General features: G+C 44.4%; 1 protein-coding gene across 6 annotated transcripts in view; it reads right to left on the reverse strand.

Annotated features, from left to right (window-relative positions):
• Positions 1–280: 280 nt before the first annotated feature.
• SYBU (syntabulin) overlaps positions 281–27,555 on the reverse strand; it is a 71,354-nt gene continuing 44,079 nt past the window's right edge. For 3 of the 6 annotated variants that reach the window (XM_081258827.1, XM_081258826.1, XM_081258824.1), the window contains 5 exons: positions 12,495–12,597; positions 12,371–12,412; positions 5,817–6,020; positions 3,979–4,128; positions 281–2,094 (listed from right to left, as the gene is read on the reverse strand). In XM_081258827.1, coding sequence (XP_081114953.1) covers positions 999–2,094; positions 3,979–4,128; positions 5,817–6,020; positions 12,371–12,412; positions 12,495–12,597 — 1,595 coding nt within the window. In that variant the 3' untranslated portion in view covers positions 281–998. The remainder of the gene's footprint in view (positions 2,095–3,978; positions 4,129–5,816; positions 6,021–12,370; positions 12,413–12,494; positions 12,598–27,555) is intronic. The other 3 variants (XM_081258828.1, XM_081258825.1, XM_081258823.1) reach the window with 1 other exon arrangement.

Consider the following 27,555-nt stretch of genomic DNA (forward strand, 5'->3'; position numbering starts at 1 on the left):
TACTCAATATATCCTTACTGAATAAATATGTGGACTAACAAGTGTATGGATAATTTCAGAGCAAGCAAACAATCAAAACTACTTGTCTTCAGAAACAATGCTTCTTAAAAGACAGAGCAGGAAGTCCTCACCTTTCTTTAATAATTATTTTTCCCTCTTTATCACTTAATTCCATATTTACAGATCCCTACTGTTAAAGATGGAAGGATCTGCTATCCACTTAGTCTTTCTTATCATATGTAAAAGTAAAATCACAGAGATAATTATTTTATAGGAGGATAGAACATTTATTGAAATGGAAACACTAATCTTTATTTTCATCATGCTGAAGTGTGTGGTTACAAATGATTTTCAATAAAACACTATATATAATAAGCAAAAAATAAGTTAATACCATGTAAACCTTACATATAGTTTCATCAATTAACAGGTTTAAGAACAGACAAGCCATTTAAGACTCTGGAGCTACATCTAGTAGAAAACTGCAAACACTCAAACCTTATCAACCCCAAGTAAGACGCTAAGGAGCTATCAAGACTTCTTCAAACCAATTACACAAATACATTGTTCTTTTTGGTTACAGTCCCCTGCTATGCACAAGACCACTGGAATGCTGTAACAATTACACATTTTAAAACGGCAAAAAGCAAAGCAAGGAGATAACATGCCAGCCTTATAGAAGCTGTCTTGAAAGTGCAAACTTTGCATTTTCTCTACCTGCACCACTAGGATAAGTACGGGTACCTCAGACGACACGGCAGGATCATGAGCATGCTTTCTATATCACACAGGTGGGACATGTACTGGAACCAGGTGTCCATGCCTTCGAAGATACCTCCCGTTTTAAACAGTGAACAGGCTTCAACTAAATATAGTGCAAATCAAATACCGAGGAGCAAAAACGACAGAACGGAGACCGCCACAGGTCGACCCGCTGCTTCTCCACCTGGCATCAGGCCACACGGGACAGACTGGCACACGGAAGTGACATCTTCTCTCTAGGGTTTGATATGACAGGTGGTGCGGCGGAGCGAGTGCAGGGCCACCAGGCAGCAGCCCCGCAGCAAGGCCCCGATGTTGTAGATGGGATCTGTTCCCCCCCTCTGAGTACTGAATGCCCACAGCACGGTGGGGACCACGGGGGCCGCCACGGCCAGGAGATCCACCAGGAAACTGCTGCTCCAGTACCGCCCCACGACGCCCCCGCCGGACAGCGGGACCAGGCCGTTCAGCCTTTCCTCCGCGGAGCCTGCAAAATCCAGCTCTCTCATGAGGCGGTTCCCACGTGCCTCCGGACCCACCTCGGCGGTCAGGGTCTCCACGGGAGACAAGAGGATGGCAGAGTTTGGATTTCTTGGAGTTAAATCGACCACGAGGGCAGAGATGGACTCCAGGAAGCTTTCCATCGAGTCGGCCCTGGACTCATCCTCGGGGGACGTGGAGCTGGAGGGACAGGGGTCCTGGAGCTTGAGCACGTGCCAGATGAGCTCGGAGACGGCAGGGCTGTAGGGCACCACGTCGGTCTGCACGGCCTGCTCCGCAACCGCGCTGCCCTCTTCCTGACCCTCCAACTCGAGGATCTTTGCCCCAGGGCTGGCACGAAGCAGCTCCAGGTTGCCGGCCTCCACGGTGGTGGCTGTCACCAGCTCATCGAACACATCTGTGCCGCGGCCTGCGCTGTGTTCCCCCAGCAGCTCGCTGTTGGCCCCCGCCTCCGTGGCCGGCTCCTCCGGGGTCAGCTCCTCGGCCGTCGGGCCAGAAGCCGTGCTGAGGGCTAAGCCCTTCTCCGGGGAATCACACGGAAAGTCGAGACACAGCTCGTCCCTCAGGGAGCCATTGTGCGCCATCTCCATGCTCTGAAGTAGAGACTCCAGCTTCTTGTTTTGAATGTTTATGTCCACGAAATATTTCTGAATGCCTTTGTCCTTATCGGCCAAGCTGCTCCTCATCGTTTCGATGACCTGTTTGAGCTGTTGAATCTCCTTCCTGGCTTCCTTGAGGGCCAGCTGGGCCTCCACCCGGTGGCACTCTTCCTCAATCCAGTCCTCCCGCATTCGGGCCAGCTGGGACTTCAGTTCCACGATCTCACTCTCCCTAGAGCCAGAGGAGACAAGCCCTGCTCAGAAAAAGGCCAACTGTGAAGCAGGCAGCAAGCAATTCTGGCGCCCGGCCCAGCCCGTGCTCTCCCACCGGAAACATACAGGTTAAATCAGTTTTGAAATTTTATTAGCCCTGAACTGCCCCCTTAACTGTAAAATAGCTAAAATAATAACAGTAACTAGAATCAGAATAAAAAATGCTATTATTGTTTTTTTTTCTTTTTGAGTGCCCACCATATGTCTGACATTTCACTAAGTACTTTTCAGTCATTATCCTCTATTCGATACAGACACACCTCGTTTTACTGCACTTTGCTTTATCGTGCTTCGCAGACAGTGTCTTTTTTTTTTTTTTTTTTTTTTTACAAACTGAAGGTTTGTGGCAACCCTGCTTTGTCAGACGCTGGTTAGCATTTTTTAGCAATTAAGGTATTTTAAAATTAAGGTTTGTGCATTGTTTTTAGATATAATGCTATTGCACCCTTAGTAGACTCTAGTGTAGTGAAATAACTTTTATATGTGATGAGAAGTGAAAAAATTCATATGACTCACTTTATTGCAATATTTGCTTTATTGCAGTGGTCTGGAACCGAACCTGCAATATCTCTGAGGTAGTCCTGTATTTAATATTGGCAATTGTTTTATGAGAACACACTAGTGTCTCTTCGCCTGCTTTTATCTCCATAGTCTACTCTTTCCTATGTCCACAAAACAATTTGTGGAAGGAAAGTCTGTATCACTTTTAATTACCTATCAAAGGCAGAAGGCAGACTGATAAGCTTTAGCAGTGCAAAACAGTTCTGATCATATACCAATGATAATTTCTTAAAAATTTATTTAAATCATAAAAAGCTACATGTTGCAAGGACTTTGTGAAATGTTGATCATTCTATCTCCTCTCAGGCAAGATGACACTGGATCCATCCTACACTGAAGGGAATCTATTCTATTTTTTTCTAGATCCTTCACAGGACCCTATTTCCAGATATTTGTCAAAAATTTCTTCCTTACATATAATTTCTTCATAGTCCGTGTAAATATATGTCCTCATATTCTCAGTGTTTCTGAAGACCAGGTAGTCAGGATCCTGACATATTTGAAGAGATGCTGTAAGTATTGCTTCTTTAAGTTTAGGCTTGACTCTTCTCCAGTTTCACTGCCTTCCCATACCTCCCTCCCATGACTATTCAAACCGTCCCATAGATTCCTCAAATCATAAACCAAAGACTTCCAGAAAGTAGGGTATGACTCATGTCACCCTTACCCTCAGTTCAAAGCCACTCTGGTCAGAGCTCTGCTTGTCAACTGCAAAATGACAGGGAAAAACCATCAAGCAGAAACTCTGGCCTGTCCCAAGATGTCAGAAGTCTCTTCTCTCTGGGATAAGGTCTCTTAAGCTTGGGCTGTATTTTTTTTTTTTTAATTACCATAACACTTGGCCTAGAATAATGAACCTCTTCCTTCAGCACAGAAATAGCTTGTAGGAATCACAATGCACAAGGCCATCCACTCTCTCACAGAGATAAACAGGGCTTCACAGGGGCCAACTGTGTGACCCATTCTGCTGGAAGTATGGGATTGTTCCTGCAAGTGTTCCAGCCACTTAAAAATAGTCACACACACACACCCGATTTTTCACATCAAAGCTGGACACACCCAGAAAAAGCAGAGGATCCCTTCCAACCCAGGAGGGTTCCCTGGACCCCTGAAACAGCCAAATCATGCAGGATTATAAAATAGCTCTTTTGAGAGAGTGATTTAAGAAATCTGACAAAAATTAAATGAAGTCATTTGTCTTCTTTCCTTGTGTGGGTTCATATTTCATTTTATGGAAAAAGAAAATGTCCTAAACCATAGCGTGCAAGGAACGTGGATTCACCTCTCATGCAGTCGGCGCTCAGACTCCTTGAGCCTGGTCTTCAGGTGTCTCACTGTAACCTCTTTCTGCTGCAGAGGAGTCAGGTACTGCTCTGGATTTGGGGGTTTGACACCATGATTTTCACCACAGGACATGTACCTTCCAGATCGCCTGAAACAATCGTAGTAACAAAATGTTACTTTTTCTATAAAAAGAAAAGTTAAGGCACAGCTAACAGGTTGAAAAGAAATGGCAGCCACTTGCTGGGACCTTAAACCCCAGCAGCGTGTGACCTCACTTCAGAAGGGGGACAATAATCCACCTGCCAATCTTAGGACTGTTCAAACTGGGAAGATTGGGGGCGGGGTGTTTGTGGAGGGGGCGGGGACAGGGGAGAGGGAGATTTTCTGTGGCCTAGGGATGATCTCATATAAAATAATGCACAATTGTCCACGGGCCTGCCTGGCAGTTCAGAGTAACAGGCTATTATGTTAAAGGACAATGAGTAGGGGCAGGTGGGAGGGCAGCAGGGAGCGAGGTGACCTTGCTTCCACACAATGTGCCACTTGCCTAAAGGTCCCGATTGTTGTTAGTTGAATTCAGATTGTTTTGACATCAGTCCCTGGTGTGAGTGTGCTGACTTGGTGGAAACTTTCCTTCTTCTGCAGGGCAAAAGGCTAGTCCAGTCTCACCAGATCGGTTTTGTAAGAGAGGCGCCCAGTGCTCTTCAAAACTTACTTGCTGGAATCTTGGCCCCTCTTAGGCCTGGCCAAGAGGTAGGTATCCCTGCTGTAAGAGCTGACTAATGAGACCAGGATGCCCAGGAGGAGGAAGACCGGAGGAGGAGGGCTGGCAGCTTCTTCCCGGACTCGGGACCGCATCCAAGCCGCGGCACTAGCCCTGTTCCCCCTGAGCCTGTGTTCCATCCAAGGTGGCCCGAGTCCAGCGTCCAGTTCCCAGCTCTCCTGTCAGGGCCTGTTTGGATGCGCAGTTCCTTTTTTTTCTGCACCCTCATGCCTCCCGGGGAATAATTCATTCCTTGCTTGACCTTCAGATCTCCTTTCAATTTCACTTTTTCAGAAGCCTCCTCTGACCCCTCCAGCCCGAGCTGGAGCCCGGCCTCACCTTTTACATGCACATATAACAACAGGTACTTGTAGAAGAATCCTAATGTGTTTCTGTCATTAGATAACTAATATTTTTCTTCTCCTCTGGGCAGTCAGCAGAGGGACCATCTCGGTTGTTTACTGCTCTATTCCCAGTGCTTTACACAGTACTGGGCACACATGGTGCTCAGTAAACATCTGGTGTTTGAATGAATGAGCAAACACACGAATGGCTCTTCTCTGCTCGGAGGGAAATGCACAGGACCCTCCTACTGCCGCTGTGCCATGTTTTCTGCCTAGCCAGGAACTCCTGGGACTGCGGAACCTTATTAGAAATGAAACTGTGGCTCGTGTCCTTTCTGCAGCAGCCCTTGAAGGATTAGCTGAGCGTGGGAAAGGAAAGAGAAGTGTTGTACGACAGAATAAGGCAGGGGATCAAGAGTTGTATCATTTAGGGCTTCCCTGGTGGCGCAGTGGTTGAGAGTCCACCTGCCGATGCAGGGGACACGGGTTCGTGCCCCGGTCCGGGAAGATCCCACATGCCGCGGAGCGGCTGGGCCCGTGAGCCATGGCCGCTGAGCCTGTGCTCCGCAACAGGAGAGGCCACAACAGAGGCCCACGTACCACAAAAAACAAACAAACAAAAAAACAACAACAAAAAAGAGTTGTGTCATTAAAAAAAATTTTTTTTTTTAAAGAGAAGCTTACCAAGTAGGACAAAGAGTCGTGAACTGGGAGATAGACGGCCCTCACCTCATGACGGGGCTGCAGTCACTTCCCTTGTAGGAGCCGGAGTTGCTGCTACTGGGGGACGAAGGCGCATAGCTGGGATGGATGTTAACGGGACTCAGCTGATTCCTGCACAGCATGGACAGAAGGTCCTTCTCCCGTGGGGAGGGTGGGCTGTTGCCAGACTTGTACGATGACGCTCCATTGCTCCGCCCGTGGGGACCTCGACTGGGAGGGAAGCATGAAGAATGTTAGAATCCTTGGGGCTGTAGATACCCAAATGCGAACGCTTTGTTCCTTCTTAAAGCTAGTCACCACTGAGGAAATCCAATCTATAGGGCTAGAAAGGGCAACATAATTATTAGAGCATTTGGCTTTATGAGTGGCCTTCTTCCCACCTGCCCGATATTTTCTCTCCTGTGTCACCAGCACAGGCAACCTCTCCCTCTTCTATTCTTTCAAATGGTTTCTGACCACAGATTAAACCCAGCTGCGTGCTAAGAACACAAACCATGTAAAATATTGATTTGGTTTAGTTTCGTTCCAGAGGCCGTTTTGAAGATGTGGCTTTTGTTCCAGTATACCTGTTTCTGCGTAAAAATATTCAGGTTTGCTCATGTTGGGTAAGAAAATTAGGGTGTTTCATTTGGAGGCTGGGGGAGAAGGGGTTTGCCCGAAAGAAGAAGGAAAAAACAGGATAAATATAACCCACATAAATGTATCGTCTATAATTTTAACCACCTATTTTTTTTCTTTCCATCCCCAATGACATAGCACAACCTTTATCATTTAACTGCTTAAAATGTTAGCCCCCCTTTTTTCCCTGCCTCTTGTCTTGCCCCTCCAGCAAGGAGGCCGTCCCTGTGGTGAGAGTGGCTTTTCCAATATGGAATTTGAGTATCACTGGCCTCCTCAAAGCCATTCAGTGATTCCCCGCAGCCTCCAGAATAAAGACCAGACCCCTTAATACAGCTCACAAGGTCTGACCCCACCACCCCATCCAACGCATCCTCTGCCGTTCCTCCCCCTGCATTCCAGATGAGGTACAGTTTCCTGATGGTCCACGCTCTCCATCATCTTTTTAGTTCTGAACTTATTATTTTCTCTGCCTAGAATTGTTCTTCTGCTCCTACCCTGAGCCTCTGGGTACCTCCTACTTCAAGACTGATGGGAACCTACTCCAAGCAGCCTTCTCTGGACCCCTCACTCCCTCGGCCAGTGTAGGTGCTGTTCGCCGGTGCTTCCCAACACCCTGTGCAGGCTTCACTGTGGAACTTATCACAGTGCATCGCCACTGCACGTCTGTCTGTCTTTTCCACTAGGCTAGGGCATCCTGAGGGCAGAAACACAGCCTGTGCTTTTACATCCCCATTACCTCCTGGCACATGATAGGTTCTTCCTAAATGACTGCTAAGGGAATAAACTGGGTTGAAGTCCTGGCACTGCCACTTACTAGGAACTTAGGCAAGTAAGCCACTTAATATTGGGGATATATGATAACTTTCACAGAGTTGATGTGCAAATAAATCAAAGAATGGATGTTGAGTACATTGGACAAGCTGTTAAGGGCAATTCAACTGCAGGGTACTGTTTCTGGATAAACTGTTTGAACTTCCCTGTTAATCTAATTCCATTAAATTTGATACCCCGGAGTGTAAGGAAGCATCTAGAGAATGTTGAAATTACTTTAAATAGGGTAGCACGTCTATGTCAGGAATATATCTTGCTGACATTACAAGGAAACCAAAGGGAACAAGATACTTTTCATATAGCAGGACTTATTTTTGTCAATCCCTCTTTGCAATTTTGATTACAACTGTATCCAACGGACACATCTCACTGAGAAACATGAGTGAATGTGAGTATGAGTGTGTGGGGGGGTCTACTTGGCTCCAAAATCACACTTACTTACTTAAAATCGAATACAATTTGAACTAGCAGTCAACCCAGTAAATCACATAAATGAAACATCACCAAATTCTAAAGTTACAAAGTTCTTTCCTTTTGAAATCATCCACATGGACTCTGCCTCCTGTTTTGTGAGAAGAGGACATTTTATATGGAACAGATGGGCTGGTGGCTTTGTGACAAACCAACTTCAGCAGTTCTTTGGTGGGTGTGGGGCAGAAAAGAATATGTACCCTGGCTTGGATGTGCTTCTTTATGCTTCACTTCTGTTGGCCTGACTATTTCTTAATGTGGCTACGAGAAAGATGGAGAGTCAACCATTACAAGTTAGGAGAAAGAGTAAAAAGCTATCCCTCATGTGGACCTGGGGAATTCTACTCTGAGTTAACCTTTGCTGAGAACCTTCTGTGACCCAAGCCTTGTTGCAGGTGCTCTATGAACATTGTTTCACTTAATTTTGACCATCATGGCAATAAAGCTTATGGCAATAAAACTGGTACAATGATCATTTCCCTGTTATATTATGTGAAGTACAGGCAGTACACAGTTATGTGAAATAACTGAGGCTCAGGGGAAAAAAAAAACTGGTTCAAGATCTCACAGCTCAACGGGGATTTAAATCTAGGTCTCAACTCTACAGAAATGTCTCCAGCTTTATACAAATGGAATATAGTGTTTTGATCTTGTAAACAGGTATATTAGGTACTGGCTAGGTATGTGGTTATTACCTGAAGAATTTACCACCAGCTTCTTTAGTTGGTGCATGCACTAACATGCACGATTAGTGACATACAAATTAAATGAGATGAGGATTCTGTAAGAACTCATCTGCTATACAGAATAGAGCAAAAAGTCTTCAAACTGTCAAACATTACTAAGGTATAATTGAGTCTTGAAATATATTTTAGGAAATGAGTTATTAGGCTGTTTGTAATAGCTAACTTTTAAAAAAGAAACTACATGCTTTAAATGATCAGTTCTGTTCCTTACATTTAGTTTAGCTCAAATGCTAACATATGTGGGTACAAACTCATTGTGGATGATAATAAAAAACATTTGCAATGGAGAAGACAGGATTCCATGTTTGTCAAGGCCGTGCACAGGCAAATCTGACGCTACCTTCCTAGCCCTCCCCAAATCCCTTGGTCTGATGGACAAAAAGAATGCAGTCCACAGGGAGGAGACAGAATTCTGGTACCCCGCCCCCTTCCTGCAAATCTGAACCAGTAACTGGAAAGTGAGAGAAAGGGAGAAGTGAAGAAGGGATCCTCAGAAGGCGCCCAGGTGACTCTCTATTCTCCAGGCATTGCCCTTTCCTTCAGGTAACATCCTCACCGTCACCGTCACCGTCACCACCACCATCACCATCACCATGCTCATCATCACTGCTATGGGCTGAATGGTGTCCTCCCCAAATTCGCAGGTTGGAGCCCTAACCCCCAGTACCTAAGAATGTGACTGTATTTGGAAATGGGGCTTTATAAAAGGTATTTACGCTAAAATGAGGCCCTTAGGGTGGGCCCTAATCCCAATTTGACTAGTGCCCTTACAGGAAGAGGAAATTTGGACACAGACAGGCACAGAGAAAAGACTAGGTGAGGAAACAGGGACAGGACAGCCATCTACAAGCCAAAAGCAAGGCCTCCACAGAAGCCAGTCCTGCTGACACCTTGATCTTGGACCTCTAGCTTCCAGAATTGTGACAAAGTACATTTCTGTTGTTTAACACCCCCAGTCCACGGTATTTTGTTATAACAGCCTGAGCAAACTAATACGATCACATTCACCACCACCACCACCATCAGCAGCAACAGTGGCAGCATCTTGCCCATTAGTATTATTTTTATCACTATTGACTAAAACAAGCATGTAATGACTCTTTTCCTGAGTTCTGGGCACTGTGTTAAGCACTCATATCTATCAGTTTATTTAAATCAGTGAGGCAGATGCCATTATTACCCCATTTTCCAGAACAGGAAACTGAGGCTCGGGGCCCTGGGTCTTGCACCTAATAAGCAATGGACGCTGAACTCAAGCCCAGGTCCATCTGACTCCAAATCCTGAGCCTTATTTTTTTCTTCTTCTTACTTCTCTCTGCCTCTGATTAAGATTAGAGTTTTAGCTTTGTTGTTGTTTTTTTTAATTAATTTATTTTTGGCTGCGTTGGGTCTTCGTTGCTGCACGCAGGCTTTCTCTAGTTGCAGCGAGCAGGGGCTACTCTTTGTTGTGGTGCGCGGGTCTCTCCTGCAGTGGCTTCTCTTGTTGCAGAGCACGGGCTGTAGGTGTGCAGGTTTCAGTAGTTGTGGCACGCGGACTCTAGAGCGCAGGCTCAGTAGTTGTGGCGCATGGGCTTAGTTGCTCCGCGGCATGTGGGATCTTCTGGACCAGGGCTCGAACCCGCGTCCCCTGCATTGACAGGCAGATTTTAACCACTGCGCCACCAGGGAAGCCCTAGGGTTCTAGTTTAAGAAAGAGAATTCCTCAGAAATATCAGCAGAGTTGGCCTTCTCCAGGAAGAGATGGTTTGTAAATCGTTTTTGTTTTTATAATTGCCGTCCAAAACATTCTTTCCAACCACCCCTGTCTTTCATTTCCCCCACCCCTTCACCAAATGCTCCCGCTAGCCTTCCTCCCAGGATCTAATTCTCCACAAAGAAAATTCATTTATTACGGGAGGAACCAGCCAATTAAAAGGATCATAAGTTATTTTAAAGTTTTGCATGGATACCCGGCCCATCTAGAGGAGCTATCCTCAATGCATGGTCCTGTAGGACACACAGATTACGTGAAACACCTGAGATGTTCCATCCCAGATATCTACTGATGGTGCTCTGTGCCTGGGTCAGATAAAAAAAGTGAACATAATGGATAGAACATTTGCCTATTTCAATTTCCTATTGAGCATATATCTATTATGCATATATTAGTCTATTAAACATATATATGATTTTCACATAATTATATTTAACTACTTTATGTTTAACACATCAATTTTTCATCACTGAGAGAATTCATGGATTCCAGACTAGAATATTTTCTCTAAGTCACTCAGTATAACTGACATTACCTTGGAATTTAACCACAAACACAAATTCCTTTGAAATGCTTAACAAAATTGGCTTGCTCTTCAGGCCGTTTCTTTTTTCTTTTGCCTCTCCATTCTTTGATGCCTTGTACCATGGGTATGTGCTAATTTCTTGAATGGGTGAGATAAATGGCTTATTCTCAGAGCAAACCACGTCTGATTTGTACAGAGAATGTTTATAGTTACATCCTGTGATCCCATAGGCACTTTATTTCCAAAATAAATGGTATTTATCTATTTTGAAGAACAATTGTGCTTCTTCACTGTGGACTTCAGTCTTTAGTTACAAGTTTGTTTGGCTTCAGCTTTAACAATAATACTCTGCACTGGGGATCTCAGGTCCCTTTATAAATATCAGCCTTATCTTCTGCTCACCTAAGAGAAGTGGGAAACATTTGCTTGCTCAGTCCTGGAAATGCAAGCTTTTAGAAACGAAACAACTTTTCTTCAGCAAGGAACCTTAAAAATAATGTGGTCCAATCTCCTTTTTACACTTTTGGACGCTGCGGCCCAGGACAGTCAAGTGACAGTCACCCCTGTGTCGTGTGGCTCACTCCATCACTTTGTTCAGGTCCCTGCCCAGAGCTCACCTCATCACAGAGTCTGCAGGAACCAGCCTATCTAGAATATACCAAACATCCTATTACCCTCCATATCCTTTCCCTGTATTTAAAAAATATATATATATTATTTATATGCATTTATTATCCTTCTTTCTCTACTAGAATGAAAATAGTTTTTCATAAGTTTTGTTTACTGCCTTATCTCTAGAAACTGCCTCACAGTAGATGCTCAATAAATACGTATTGAATGAATAAATGAAGCCACTGACGGCAGCAGAGAATCCTGGGGCTGACCAGCTGTCCCGCCAAACGTGAACAGTGGCTCCCATTTCCCTCACAGTCCTTCTCTCCCCCAGTCCAAACAGCACCAATGGCGAACACCTGCTGATGTCTACTATGCTTCAAGCAATGACCTCACACTTTACCTGAACTAACTAATTTAACCTACCAGGTGGGTATGACTGTAGCCCTATTTTCCAGGTGAGAAAACTGAGGCGTAGAGAAGTTGAGCAACTTTCTCAGGGCCACACAGCCTGTAGATGGTGGAGCTGGCATTCAAACCAAGGTAGCCTGGCTCCAGAGCCCTCACACTTAGCTATTCTATTCTACTGCCTCTTTCGGTGGGCAGGGGGCACCCAGGCCTATGAACTCCATACTTTCTTCACCCCTTCCCCAAGTGAACGTTGGAGGTGGCCAGAGGGTCACTATGCTTCTTTCACAAAGACAAAAAAGGAAGCTCAGCTAGAGGAAAGAAAGGGTGAAGTCAGAGGCTTTACAGCTAAGAGGACAGATTCATGAAGGGGCGGCAGTGTGGGAAGTGGGAGCCGACTAGCCTGGTCCTCAGGTGAGCACACAGGTGGGTGAGGGAAGGAGAGAGCAGGGAGGGAAGGCGCCAGGGCTGCACGAGAGGGCGTCGCGGGCGGAGGAACACAGGGCAACCACGTCGTGACCGAGGTAGGTGAGGTTGGGAAAAGTACCAACTGTGAATCACTGTAAAAGCCAGCCAAACAAAAAGCACTCACTGAATAAGCATAAAATCGGAACGCACAGTAATCCAGGTGGTTCTAGAGAAACATAAAGTACAGGTCAGTCGCCCGTGTAAAGCGTCTTAACAATTACAGAGCAGGAGGCAGGAGGCGGGCCTACTTGCGTGAGAAAGAGGACCGCTTGCTTCCCGCAGCAGACATGTGGACCTCAGGAGCCGAGATGCTGCCCGTGCTGCTCGAGGAGCTAAAATCGGCTTCGCTACCTGAAAAACAAAGGGGGAGAGAAGCATGAAGGAAATGAAACCCGAGAACACGCTGGCCAGTTCCCTGCCCTCCGACGTCCCTGGCTCCCCGCGTTTGCACACGGACTCAGCAAGTGGCCGGGTTCCAGCGCTCCCAGGCTCCCAGCGTTTTCCGCAAAGCAGACGAGAGAAGGCGCAGGCATGAGGGCGTCGTTTCATAAGCACAGCTTGGGAGCACAGTGAGGCAGGTTTCATAGATGCCGGCTTCCTGCAGAGGAGCAGCGGTGACCCGGGTCCGGCCCCAGTGCCCGCCTCTCCCTGCGCGCCAGCACTGCCGGGGACATCAAGATGCCGGCCCCAACGTTCAGCAGAATGAAAAGCCTGCTCGTCACCCCCAAAGAAGTTTTTCCCAGAGAGTTTATCTTTAGGCTTTGTAGTCGTCTAGCCGTACTTGACTTTGGCACGTTAGGGTCTGGAGATAAGCAACCGCCTAGAAGCTGTCATGGGGAAAGCCTGGGCTCCAGATAACTGCTCCAACCGGCACTATCTGATTATCCACCTTCTCTGGCTGCAGCTGCAGTTTTTCTATGAAGAACAGAACCTTAACAAATAGCAGGAACTGAACTTTTCCAAAGAGAGTGAAAAAAGTTCACAGTGACAGTGACAGAAGCTGTGAATGAAATTGAAATTTGAATAGTTTTGGGGGTGAGTGGTGGGGTTTATTAGTTTACAAACATCACGTTACATTTGAGCACAGACTAGAGTTCAGTGTGTAATTGGAAACATGCTGTGTGGTAGAATAACTAATATAAATTCATTTTTAACAAAAAGAATACATAGTTCTGAAATAGTAATAATGAAAACATTCCATGGATTGCCTGGGGAAGTGCAGGGGCATGGAAGAGGTAACAGAACAAGAGGAGGAAGAGAACCAGGATTTTTTTTTTTAAAGAAGAAATTCCAGATGTTTTTGGAAAAATCAATCTGATAGGTACACAATTTTATTTGACCTTGCTTCTCAACTCGTATGCCACAATTTGTGACTCTTCTGGTCTCAAACCCAGAGCCAGATCACATTTCTGAGTTGAGGAAAATATGAATAATCTAAATTCCTTGCATTTCTAACAAGCAGTGATCAGTAATCATCATTTGTTGATGACCACAAGTCTTTATTGAGAGCACACTAGGTTCCAGGCCCTGTTCAAAGTTCTTTCCATACTTATCTGTTAATCTTGACAGCTTGGTAAGGCAGGTATTAATCTCACTCTTCTACTATTGAGGAAACCAAAGCTGATTTATTTGTCCAAGACTTGTGGGTGACGAATCCTGTCCAGGACCAAATCCCATCATACCCCTGTGATAACATGTCCTCAGGAAGGCAGTGGTTAGAAGCACGGGCAGAAGAGGTTCCTCCATAAACTGCCATCTCCCCCACAGTCAAGATGAGCCATAGGGACAAGATGCAGCCAGACCAGCTCACTGGTGGACAGGTGCTCTCACTAATGGGGGGTTTTAGTGTTGCTGGAGGGGAACGTCAATGACAGCAAAGCAAAGAGAGAGAAAAATCCCTTCCCTGGTTTCTAGGACCTCTCAGGAAGGTCAGCCTCTTCTGGGAAATAGATCAAGAAAGACCCCTTAGTGCAGATGACAGCAGTGAATCCCAACTCCCGCAGAATTCTGGGAGGATTAAGGTAGCAATTTATCAGAACTGGGACTGGCTATTCCTTCTGGATTTCAGAGACTTTGTCTAACGATGTAATGAACTCCCAGACGCTCCCTGAACCTAATTAGCTGCCTCTGGGTAATGTGTTGGCTAACCTGTAGTATTTAACAGTCTCAAGGACTCATGATTGGTAGTGCTGTCCAGGAACACACTAGTCCTGACAGCCTAATTCAACCAGACTTGTCTGCTAGTACGTTACCGCGTTGGTTACTAAATGATAAAGATGGACAGTTTTCAAAAATAGATCGTATGTTTGCAGCCACCAGGTGTAAGATACTATTTTCTAATGTAAAATTATTACTCCGAAACACCCAATTTTCACTCTTTAAAAGGTTTGCAAAAATCCATCAATTACAATTTAACTGCCTGCATGAAAACGGAAGTTCTAGAACAGAAACAGACAATTGCTGAAAAGCCATTGTTACCCCACAATGCCTCTGATCTGCAGTAATTATGTACCCTGAACTGAAGGGACAACTTTGTTCTCAACTTTATTGCTCCTGGCACTCACTAGATTGACTCTTTACTGTTTGAGTACTATGATAGTGAAACATGTATATGCTACTTAACTATTTCTGTTTATGATTTTTAAAAAGATAAACTATTTCCAGTTTGCTTATTGCCATGTAAAGTCCATGCACTCTTTTCTTTTCTTTTAAATTCATTCTCTCTTGAATTTTTTTGTTTTCTTTGCTCTGAAGTCTTTTCTTAAAATTATTAATTAATTTATTTTTTTTGCTGTGTTGGGTCTTGGTTTCTGTGCAAGGGCTTTCTCTAGTTGCGGCGAGCGGGGGCCACTCTTCATCGCGGTGCGCAGGCCTCTATTGCGGCCTCTCTTGTTGTGGAGCACAGGCTCCAGACGCGCAGGCTCAGTAGTTGTGGCTCACGGGCCTAGTTGCTCCGCGGCATGTGGGATCCTCCCAGACCAGGGCTCGAACCCGTGTCCCCTGCATTAGCAGACAGATTCTCAACCACTGCGCCACCAGGGAAGCCCCCATGCACTCTTTTTAAGGGATACACAGAAAAGTCAATTTTACTGTGTGATCTGAATATATTCTCCCCATTTACTAAGAAAACTCAGAAGAAGGCTGGAGGCCTGAAAACCTCTTATTTATCTATTACCTGGCAACAAAGACACCGGGAAGGAGAGGCCCTCCTTAATGCATTTCCTTTAAACAGTGTATGCAACTAGGTGATTGTCATGGGTGCTGTATGTAGTTCAGTGCTCTTTTGGGTTACTAGAATCATACAAAGAGAGTTCCTAACCTAAAAACATAGGCCCTGAGTCAGACAGCCCAGGTTCAAGTCCCACCTCTACTGCTTGCTAGATGGAAGACGTAGGCACATTACTTCACCTCCCTCTGCCTCAATTTCTTAATCTGTGAAATGGAGATTGATGATCATAGCACCTGCCTCGTAGGGTTATTGTAAGCAATGAATATCTATCTGCCATCTTAGAAAAACACCTGATCTATTGTAAGCTCTCAATAAATGTTAGCTGTTATTATTATTCTGCAGGGGCTAAAAAGACAACTTTTATTATACTATACATCTTCTTTGTGGAAAATTTAGAAAACAGCAACGATGCAGAGGGAAAAGTATAGTCTATAATTCCATCACCAAAAAATAACCTTTTGGCATGTAACTATTCAGCATTCATACTTAATACATTATTATGTAACTTAATTGTTTTTCTTTTAATATGTGAATATCTTTAAAACATGGCACATTTTGTTTTATTAAATCAATGAATATGTAGGCTATGTCCAATTTTTCTATCACTAGAAGCAAAAACTATGTGCCAGAAACCATCCTGAGCATCTTTTACATATTCATTTATTTCTCGTGACAGGACAGACCCTATGAGGTAGGGACAGCTAAGGCAGAGAAGTTGAGTGACACTCACCAGGTGACACAACTAATAAGAAGTAGAGCCAAGAGGGGAACCAGGCCATCTGACCCCAGAGTCCATGCTCTTTTTTTTTTAATTATATCTTTTTTTTAAAGTTAATTACTTATTTTTGGCTGCGTTGGGTCTTCATTGGTGCGCGTGGGCTTTCTCTAGTTGTGGTGAGCAGGGGCTACTCTTCGTTGAGGTTCATGGGCTTTTCATTGCAGTGGCTTCTCTTGTTGTGGAGCACGGGCTATAGGTGCACGGGCTTCAGTAGTTGTGGCACGTGGGCTCTAGAGCTCAGGCTCAGTAGTTGTGGTGCATGGGCTTAGTTCCTCCGCAGCATGTGGGATCTTCCCGGACCAGGGCTCGAACCTGTGTCCCCTGCATTGGCAGGCAGATACTTAACCACTGCGCCACCAGGGAAGCCCAGGGTCCATGCTCTTAAACACGGGCTTAATGGCTATCCTTGGGCATACAAATTTACATCCTTGTTTGATTATTTCCTTAGAATAAATTCCTAAAAGTAGAATATTTAAGCCATAGTATATACTCATTTTAAGACTTTTAGTATATATTCCATAGGGATTTTTTGGACGGCATTAGCCAAAAGCAGTTTTGGTGGACAAGGAAGTGTTTGCCCCCATCTGCCCGTGTGTAGACACCTGATTGGTAAATCTCTGATGCCACAGGGAATACTTCAACAAAGCACAGGAAACAGTATTTGGCCATTGAAGAGCTGTGCTTGAAAAGCTGAAGGGAATTTAAAAATATGCATATCCAAGTCGTCCTCATCAATACTGTCTCCGATCAGCTGCTGGGGTTGGCGGAGCAGGGCTCCAGGACTAAACAGGGAGGATGCACTTGATGACCTTTAAGATAGTTGTGATGCCGACGTCCTGGTGATTACACACCCTGCAGCGGGCTTTCCAACTATCAGGGAGCTATGTTTTTTGTTCAGTAGTCCTGCTGGATCCTCTTGAGAGGCTTTACTTTTATTCATAACCTTAGGGTAATAAGCATTCTGTGCATGTGATGGTAAGGCCGGGAATTAGAGAAGGAAGGATAAATGGAAACAAAAAGAATATGGGCAAAAACTGATAACTAGATGTATTTTTTTAAAACACTGCCTATGATTCAGTCTCTTAGGACGTTATTATTTTTGCCTCCTTTCAGGAGACTGTGGATTCCTCATACATCAGAACATCACAGGCCTCTGAGAACAGAGCCATCCTGACGTCTACGAAGCTGTATTAAGCCATCCTAAACCACTGCTTTAAGCAGCCCCAAACCTTCCTTTATCCTCTGTCACCACAAAGCTATCAAATTAGTTCAGGTTGGCCACCTATATCCCCACCTCAAATAGAAGCAGCAAATTAAAACAAAAACAAAACAAAACAGTCCCCCATCAATTCATCCTCCCATCCCCCGTCCCCCCACACAGATACACAGATCTTTTATTTAAAGGTCTCTAGGGAGGAGAGAGAAGCCATTGTCACTGCAACCAAGCAGCACTATGAAGGAACAGCTGGAGCAGTGGACACATGTAATCACAGCAGAAGCTACTCTGAGTATGTTCAGTAGCACTGACTCTTAGCTGCAGAGCTTTGCGGGCCCAGCAAAGGAATCCAAAAAATGCTTCACAGCCTAAAGAGGATTTTTGTTTTAGCTTTTGCAAACTATTCCCAGAACCCCCATAGGTGTTTATCTCAGAAAAAAACATATATATATATATATATATATATATATATATATATGTTTTCTTGCATATCAGAACATGTCTTTCTGAAAAATTGTAAATACCATTTCCATTTTATCATAATTTCAGAAAAGATTTATCTTCATTCTTATTGATGTCCGTATGGAGCTGCCATCCAGTTAAAAGCATATATGTAAACATTTAAAAACAGACGTTCAGGGACTTCCCTGGTGGTCCAGTGGTTAAGACTCCACACTCCCAATGCAGGGGGCCTGGGTTCCATCCCTGGTCAGGGAATTAGATCCCACATGCTGTAACTAAAGATTCCACATGCTGCAACGAAGACTCCACGAGCTGCAACTAAGACCTGGAGCAGCCAAGTAAATAAATAAATATTAAACAGAAAAAGCTCAGCCCTCACCAGGTGGCGGTAGTTGTTTAAATAAGTAAGTAAGTAAATAAATAAAAACAGAAGTTCAAATTTAAAGTATGTAGAAGTGAATAATTTTGTACTGATAAATCTAACTATCTAACTATAAACATAAATCTAACCACATAAAAATAAAATAGCAGTCAAAGTCAAAGACAAATAAACGGAAAGAAAATATTTATAACATATTTGTAGACAAAAGGCTAATTTCCTTAATTTACCAAAAGCTCAAACTGAGGCAGGAAACAGATGGGCCCCCAGGGCACATGGTTTGACTTCGTTTCTTGTGGACTGATACGCCGAGATGAGAATAAGAGGACAATTGAGAGAGGAGACTGGGCCCTGCCCAGATAGAAGATAAGAGACCACACAGTCCTCATTTTCAAAGTCAGGAGACCTCCCCGACTACACATGTGCAGAAAGGCTCCTTGGAGGTCAAAAGGGGAGGGATGCCAACCTACCCATAGATCTCTTCGGTAGAATCCATCTTGGCTAAGAGATGCGTGCACACAACTGAGAAAATCCTGAGATATACCAAATACGGACTTTGAACCAGGCAGATCAAAATGATTGGTCAAAGGAAACCCGGAAGAAATGCCCCATAAAAGTGATTCAAACTGCCATGAGGGCATGACTCTCTCTCTGAGCCCGCCTGTGTGTCTATCCACACATAACTGCACTTTTTTTTTCTCCTAATAAATACTTCACTTGTTTCACTACTTTCTGTCTGTGGGAATTCCTTTTCTGCAAAGCCATAGGGCCAGGGCCTTGTCACTGACCACTCGTCTAGTGGCTAGGATTTGGTGCTCTCACCATTGTGGCCTGACCTCAATCACTGGCTGGGAACTGAAACCCTGCTTCAAGCCACTGCAGGCCCAGGCCACCCAAAATCATATTAAATCAGCAAAAAAAAAAAAAAAAAAAAAAAAAAACCCCAAAACCCCACAGAAAAATGGGCAAAGGACATGAACAGGCAGATGGCAAAGAAAGAAAAATAAACAACCAATATACCTGAAAAGCCATACAATCTCACTTATAAAATTAAAAATGTAAATGAAAAAAAGATTTTTTTCATCAGACTGGCAAAAAAAGAAAATCAAAGTTTGATAACACTGGTCTGTTAAGGGTTTGGGGCAAAACACTGATAAGATTTAACGAGAGTGTGAATTGGTGCAATGTACATAAACAAGGAAACTACTGCTAGGAACTTATCCTGCACATAAGCGTTCAAAAAGACAAGTAAATTGTCCTTCAATACTGACTGGTTAAGTCAGGTGGTATAGCAACCTAAGAGGATACTCTGCAATCATGAAAAGGGGTGACATGAACCTGTGTGTGCTGAAGTGAAAAGATCCGGAAGACCTGTTTTTTATTAGACAAGAAAAACAAGATGCATAAGAGTGGGTGTGGCATGCTTGCTCTGTGTAAACAATTCTTTAAATAATATATAACTTGCTACATGCATAGAACATTTTTCTTGAGGGACAAAATAGAGATTTGTTAATAATGGTTTCCCTTGAAAATAGGACAGTGAGGATATAAAGAGACTCTTATTTTCATTTTATAACTTCCTGAGCCATTTGGCTTTTCTAACCATGTGCTTATATTACCCTTGTTATAAAAATTATAAATAGGGGTACAGTGCAATTATGGACAATTGATTTTTTTTCTTTTTTCCTTAAAAAAATCTAAAATTTTTAAAGGAAAATCATTATATAATAAAAGTAATCATGGACTTCCCTGGTGGTGCAGTGGTTAAGAATCCACCTGCCAATGCAGGGGACATGGGTTTGATCTCTGGTCTGGGAAGATCCCACTTGCCGTGGAGCAACTAAGCCTGTGCGTCACAACTACTGATGCCTGTGTGTCACAACTACTGAAGCCTGTGCGCCACAACTACTGAAGCCTGTGCACCTAAAGTCCACGCTCTGCAACAAAAGAAACCATCGCAATGAGAAGCCTGTGCACCACAAGGAAGAGGAGCCCCTGCTCACCACAACTAGAGAAAGCCTATGTGCAGCAACGAACACCCAACACAGCCAAAAATAAATAAATTAAAAAAATAAAAATAAAATAATCACATCATATAGTGCAGTATTAAGAGGGCTTTGGAGTCAAGCCACTTGGGTTTGAATCATAGCTCTTCTACTAACTCTCTAGAGCTTTGAGCAAGTTGTTTACCCTCTCCCTGCCTCAGTTTCTTCATCTGTAAAATAGGGATGAAGATATTAATAGTGGGTATTGCTAAGGGATTGTGGGGATTAGGTGAAACATACAAAGAAATTAGAACAGTGTCTGGCACATAGCAAGCACTCAATATATGTTAGCTTTTATTATTTCTAACTAGCATTACTGGTACAGTGGCTTGAGGTCCAGAAGCCCTTTCCCTTAAAAAGCCCCACAATAGGACATGCCTTATCTCACTCAAGTCAGGCATTTTTATAGTCACTCTTTACAAAAGGTGGTCTTCCCTCAGTGGAGAGCATGTTTGTATTTTTAACCGTGTGTGTGTGTGTGTGTGTGTGTGTACATAATAGAGTATGTATAAAGATCCATGGTTCTAAAACAAACTCCCCATGGACGCCTCCAAATATCTCTAGAGTTTCCCCTGGGTTAATGCACACAGGTTTGCAGCTCAAGTCTTGACAAGGCCAGTCCCCGGAGAAAGGGAGAGAGGGAGCATGGAAGAGGAGGCACAAGAGGGCCGAAAGGTCAAAGACAGCTCCATCATGGTCACTCCTTTATCTTGGCCTGGCTCAGCCACCTGTCCTTGGCAGAAATACAGACAGTCTACCTGCCGACCAAGAAAAGTAGATGAAAGAACTGATACGCAAAGAGGGTGTAAAGAAACTTCAAGAGAGAAGGAGGAAGTGAATGTTTCTGAGCAAGGCAAAAGCCTATTAATCTCCCTCAGGGACTCAGGATCTAACTAGTCTCCTCTGCCTCACTCCCCAGGAAAATTAAGACTGCACTGGCCAACCTCAGCAGAGTACAGGAAGGGAGAATGGGTGCTGTTTGGCTTCATGAATGACCACCCAGCTTCCCTGGGCCTCCTCTCATCATTAGTAATAAATAAATAAGCGACCGTGTCAATTCACCAGAGATGGCCAAGAGGGGACGCTAGAGAAGAGATCCATCAATTCAACCCAAGGCCCATCAGATCTTCTGGGGTCCTCCAGCACCGCTGCCAGGCACAACCCAGCATCACCAGAAGGGGGCGCCAGCCTGCAAGTTCACACACCAACAAGCTCTACCCAAAGAAGGCTCTACAAAGCCTGGCTACACCTCTCACTAGCCATGTGTTCCTGGCCAAGTGTTTTTAACCTCTCTAACCCTTAGTTTCCTTATTTATGTATATACACACATATATGTGTATATACATATATATATATATATATATATTAAGGTTAATTTATTGTTTAACAAAAATTTATTGAGCATCTGCCATGTGCCATGCGTCAGGCCCTGCTCTAGGTGGGTGATTCCTACCTTGTTGATTTGTTGTGAAGTTGAAATGAATGGGAAGTGAAATGCATGGAAAGTGTTTGACATGCTCATAAATATTAATCTTATAATTATTATTAATAATGCAATGATTTCTAAACCTTACTATGCATAAGGGTCACTTGGGAAGTTGAATAATAGTGCAGATTTCTGGGCAACACGCTCAGAAATTCCACTTCAGAAGGTCGGGGGAACCCAGGAATCTGCATTTTACATAATTACGATAGATGATTTTGCAGCAGATGGTCATGGACATACTGTGTCCAGTCCAGCCAAACTGCAAGAGCTTTCTTCAATGGGAAGTGGAAGGTGAGTGAGCAGAAGTTAAGGTGGCCAGGCTGCCAACACGAGTTCATTCATTCAAGGGCGAGGCACACAGGAGAGAAGAGTCGAACTTACAGACTGATCTGTTCCCTCACAGCTGTCCAGAAGCCCCTTCCTGGGCTAAACGCATTTTCAGAGGATTGGAAGGGAAGCGGGGACATACAGAAGGTACCAGTTCCAGCCAAACTCAAGTGCACACATGTTCGTTTGTAAAGCTAGTAGGATACTTAGCAGTTGGTCTATGGTTTGAAGTCCTCATAATCCTGTTTTAAAGAGGAAGGACCGAGCAGTTTGGACTTGGGGGTGTCAAACATCATTCAGCGGAGAGAAACGCCGCACAATCCAGCCAGCTCTCCTCTGGGTCATCCCATCAGCCCTAACCTGCTGCCTCTGGTGTGGTCAAGGTGTCCCTGGCCGACAGGCTGAGTGGCACCAAAGGAACCATACAGGCATGCGGAGCCTCCCACGCTGAACAAGCATTGGGCACAGGCCCTTAAGAAGGTGGGCTTGAGGGGCAACCCTCTCCCCCACTGAATGGGTCTGGGAAGGGTTGCGTCCACAGTGGCCATGAACTTCATCTATATTGATTATCTTGGGGGCCTGGTTATAGCAAGAGCAAATCCTCCTGGAAGAAGTTTTCACTCTTACATTTTCCTCATCTTTGATTTGTCGAATTTACTCAACTGAATTTCTCCCACTTAAAAAAAAGCCAGCTGGTGAGCCTGCTGCTTCTATTTAAGGAGAAGTGTTTATCCAGTGTTTACCAAAATGAGGTGCCTGCCCTCCGCGTCTGGCAGCAAAACCTAAATCAGGGAAAAGTAGCACTCAAGGTGGCAGTGGTGGGTTCGGAGCAGGGGTGTCATCGTGGGGACAGTTGACAGGGGAGGAAGGAGATGGTGAAGGGGTGGGAGAGAGAACTGGGGACGGACATGCCACCAGCACTACAAAGTCAGAGCAGGGCTGGGATTTGTGTCTGGGACTCTAAGTCCAGAGTATAAGGGAGAAGGAAAGGATGGATCTTTCTCCGAGTCCCCTCATTTTCCACCCTTAGTAAGGCTGAGACAGTGCTGTCTGAAAGCAGTTTGAGACCATGAGTGGAACAGAATCACCCACTTGCTAGGAAGAAGATGACATAATTTATAATTTGCTGCAGAGACATGCAAGAGGGTTCTAAAACAGCATTTCTTTCTTTCTTTTTTTTTTTCTTTAAACCTCACTCTGTCCTTAAGCACAGTTTTTAACATTGACTCCAAGACCTAACAGCCTTGATGGCCTCCCCTCAGCCTCGTCACCGTCATGGCTATGGACGGCCTGCAGGGCACACCACTCAAGGTCCGCTCTCCGCTCACAGGCTCCTGGGGGGTCACCACCCACCCACCTCCCCCACTGAAGCCGCATCTCACAGGGCCTCACTCCCTTGACTTTCGCAGCAGCACTGACCTTGCCCTTTGCTCCATTTAAACAGTCCACCAGTGGAGTTACATCACTGGACCTTGTCAGCACTTGGCCGTGCTCCACTTCTAATATCTTGACATCCTTTCACCTTGGTTCCTAAATAATCTGTCCTTTCTCTTTCTGTCTCACATTTTCAATCCCCATGAAGTTGTTTCTCTTCACTTTTTATGAGGTAATATAGTTTAGTAGCCTCCGTTACTAGCTGTGTGACCTTGGGAAAGGCACTTAGCCTCTCTGTGCCTCACCTTCTTCTATGGAAGGAGAACGATAACAGTATCCTTCCTACAGAGTTGTTGTACGGATTATGTAAACTAATGTATGTAAAAGCATGTAAAAGGTAGTGCCTAGAACTCGGTAAGCATTTTAAGATATTGCTATCATTTTTATTTTTCTTCTCACGATCTCCCTCTCTGAATCACATCTGGGTCCCAACACATGAAAGGCCAAAATCAGGGAGGACTTGGAGCAGAGGCCAGGAGTGAGGTGAGGCTGGTGTGGGGTGTGAGTGGTGAGCAAGGATTCAAAACAAGCAAGAAAATAAACAAACAGAAAAAGATTCTGACAGGAGTGTGGTAAAGATTCTTCCTCATCCCTTTAGATTGTAAATCAACGAGTACATCCTCAGACTTGGGCTGTATTAACTAAACTCTCCAATTTCACAGGAAAGCCTCAAGCACACTAAACAATAGAGAGCTAATCAGCGAACCTTCTCGTAGGGTCTGGGGGGTCACAAATAACACACTCAGGAGACAACATCTCTACAAGGGCAAGATTTCACCAGTTCATATCTGTACATCCCACAGCTCTCTGCACACCTAGCGAATGTCAAGTTGAGATGCCAACCCTGTCTTCAGAAAGAGGCAAATGTCTTAGGAGGAATATAAATTAGATGCTAAAAGCGGCCAACAAAGGAAAATACTATTCCCTATTGGAAGGATTAAGATTCCATGGAGATGCCCAGTGAACTAGCTAGCTTTTGAAACTATTCACGACAATCCAAGACTATTAGCAGGAGGAGTCATAGAGATGGGCGTCCGGGGTGAAGCCAACAGCATGTGGAGACAGCACTGGAGGGAGAAGCAACGGCGGGAATGAGGTGATAAACGCAATTTAGAAGCAACGGCGGGAATGAGGTGATAAATGCAATTTAGAAGCAGGCTAGTTTAAAATCCTTCTAAGACACAGGCCCCAAAGTTTTATTGGACACATAGATCTTTTTAATTTCTAAAATTCCTACCTTTGCTTCTCTGAGAAAACATGTAAACATGTGACCTTTCTCAGACAGGTGGATATAAAAGAAAAGGAAGCATACATGTTTTTCCTGCTCCAGGGATACTAAAACCTTAGTTTTGTCTGAAGTCACTCTACTGACAGTCTTTGATGATCTACTGATACCCACCCCCCCTCCTTAGTGATTTCCATTTGTAAGCTGTACCAACTGAGACAAGAGAGTGGAGGAAGTGGCCAAGACTTCAGGTCACGTAGTGCTGTGTGGAGCCCAAGCATGGACCTAGAGAGCAGCATTGCATTATTTTCTCTGCAACCCAGAGAGCTATTTTCCCACTTGCCCCCCATTTTTAAATATTAGTTAGGGCTGGCATTGAGTGAACAGGCAAGAAGAGTTACTGACTGGAGGAGGGAGAGGATGTGGGAGATGGTAGAGCTGAAGGATCCTCAGCAATAGGAGATGGAGGGCAGGCTGCAATCTCACTTATGCCTGACGTTGATGGAACGCATGTTCGCATCTTTCAAAGTTCACAACCTGAAGGTTCGTATGTAGAGGACTTGCTGTACCATGACTTAATAAGAAGGTGAAGACTTTATTACATGACTAAACTCTTAATGTAAGTGATGAGTTTATTACAGGTCACCTAGCTTCTCTCAGTAATGGTCAGAAATGGCTTATTATGTTCACACACTATTCAATGTGCTTTACATGTATTCTCATTTAATCCTCACATCAAGCCTACGAAACAGGTACAGTTTTATTCCCATTTTACAGATGACAGAAGGAGAGAACAGGTAATTTGCTCAAGGTTAAACAGCTTGCATATAGTGAAGCTGGGATTTGAAGGTGGGCATTTAGGCTTGAGAAATACCACAATAGTAAATGCATCAAAATATGCCCTGAACACTAAGAATGCACACCTGCACAAAACTTCAAGAGTTGGGGAAATTTTATCTTCCCTGTAAGTGCTTGTTTGCTTGCTCTTGTAAAGGGCTTGCTGAAACCTTTGAAAATTTATTTACAAACCATCTGCAGCAGGGGTCTTAATAAGATTATCACTCTCTGCTCTGCATCCCTTACCAGAGAGCAAACAATTAGCGAACACAGACCACACTAGCCAGGAGACAGCGCTTTTTTTTTTTTAGCACAGGAACCCATGGGGCTGAGCCATTCACCTATTTTCAACAAAAATAATAGGATTGAGTCTTCATTCTTAAATGAGAAGTTAATATATTGTGAATACACTTAAAAGATTGCCATTTTTAAACATCGAATAGATAGGGGGTTTTGATGGTGTGATCTGAGGCCCATCTGCATCAGTGTCACCTGGATACTTGCTGAAAATAGATTCTTGACTCATATCCCAGATCTGCCCACTGACATTTCCTCAAGTCTTTCCTGTAATACACATTTTTATAAATGCCCAGGTGATCTTTTATGACACTAAAGTCTGAGAACCACTACAATAAATGGCCCTGGTTTTCAATATTTAATTATAGATTGCAGCCACCTACTCAAATCGGTCTGTAGTAACTCCGTGATCTGTCTGCTTCTTCGCATCCTGAACGCTCCACCCCAGGCCATGATCATTTCTTGCTGGAATTATGACACAGCCACATACTGTGTCCCAGCTGCTCTGTGTGGCTCCAAGCATTTCATCTTCCACGCTGCTCCAGAGCATAAATCTCATTAGGTGATTCTCCTGTTGAAACCCTTTAATGGTGCCCATGTCCTTTAAGATAAAGTCCAAACTCCATAGCATGGAGTGTCCATACAAGTCTCCCATATCTGGATTATTTTCCTGTCCCTCTGGGACTGGCTAACTACTACCTGTTCTTCAGGTCTCAGGTTAGCTTTGATCTTTAACTCCTTCGGGAAAGAGATTAGAAGCCCTTCCTTTATGCTCTCACCCCACCCAGAATTTTATTTTATTTTTTTTTGCGGTACGCGGGCCTCTCACTGTTGTGGCCTCTCCCATTGCGGAGCACAGGCTCCGGATGCGCAGGCTCAGGGGTCATGGCTCACGGGCCCAGCCGCTCCGCGGCATGTGGGATCTTCCCGGACCGGGGCACGAACCCGTGTCCCCTGCGTCGGCAGGCGGACTCTCAACCACTGCGCCACCAGGGAAGCCCCGCACCCAGAGTTTTAACGAGCATTTATCTCATTGTACTGCAACCGTCTGCAATTTCCCCGCACACTGTCAGCTCCTTGAGGACTCGTCCATTACTGCATCCCAGTGTCTAATGCAGCATTTAACACACAGTAGCTGCTGTGGCCCTGAAAGATTTCACATCAAATGTTCCTCCATACTCAGTATTTAGCAATGGCTCCTGGAAAGGCCCTCTACTGAGTTACCTTCCTCTTTCTCTCCTTTTAGGTTGGGTTGACAGCCTGGTGTTATTTACAGTTAGGATAAATATTCCCTCCAATCCTACCTACATCCCATATGCCCAAATCCCTTAAAATTCAAGTTTTCAGCCCAAAATTTAGCACGCAAAAACCATGCAGTCTGGGAAGACCTCTGTTTTGTTCATCACTGTATCGCCCACACCAAGCACAGTGCCTGGTATAGAACAGACTCAGAAGAATATTTACTGAATGAAGGAAGAAAGGTACTAAAAGAACTTACAGAAATAGTTGCGGAAACACTAGCAGTTTTTGAGAAATCACAAAGCGAGAGAGATAGCCAGTTGGAGGTGGACAGAGAGTACACAGATTATCAAAG

This window comes from Mesoplodon bidens (assembly GCF_964165515.1).
Source record: "Mesoplodon bidens genome assembly, chromosome: 16".
NCBI classification, from domain to species: Eukaryota; Metazoa; Chordata; class Mammalia; order Artiodactyla; family Ziphiidae; genus Mesoplodon; species Mesoplodon bidens.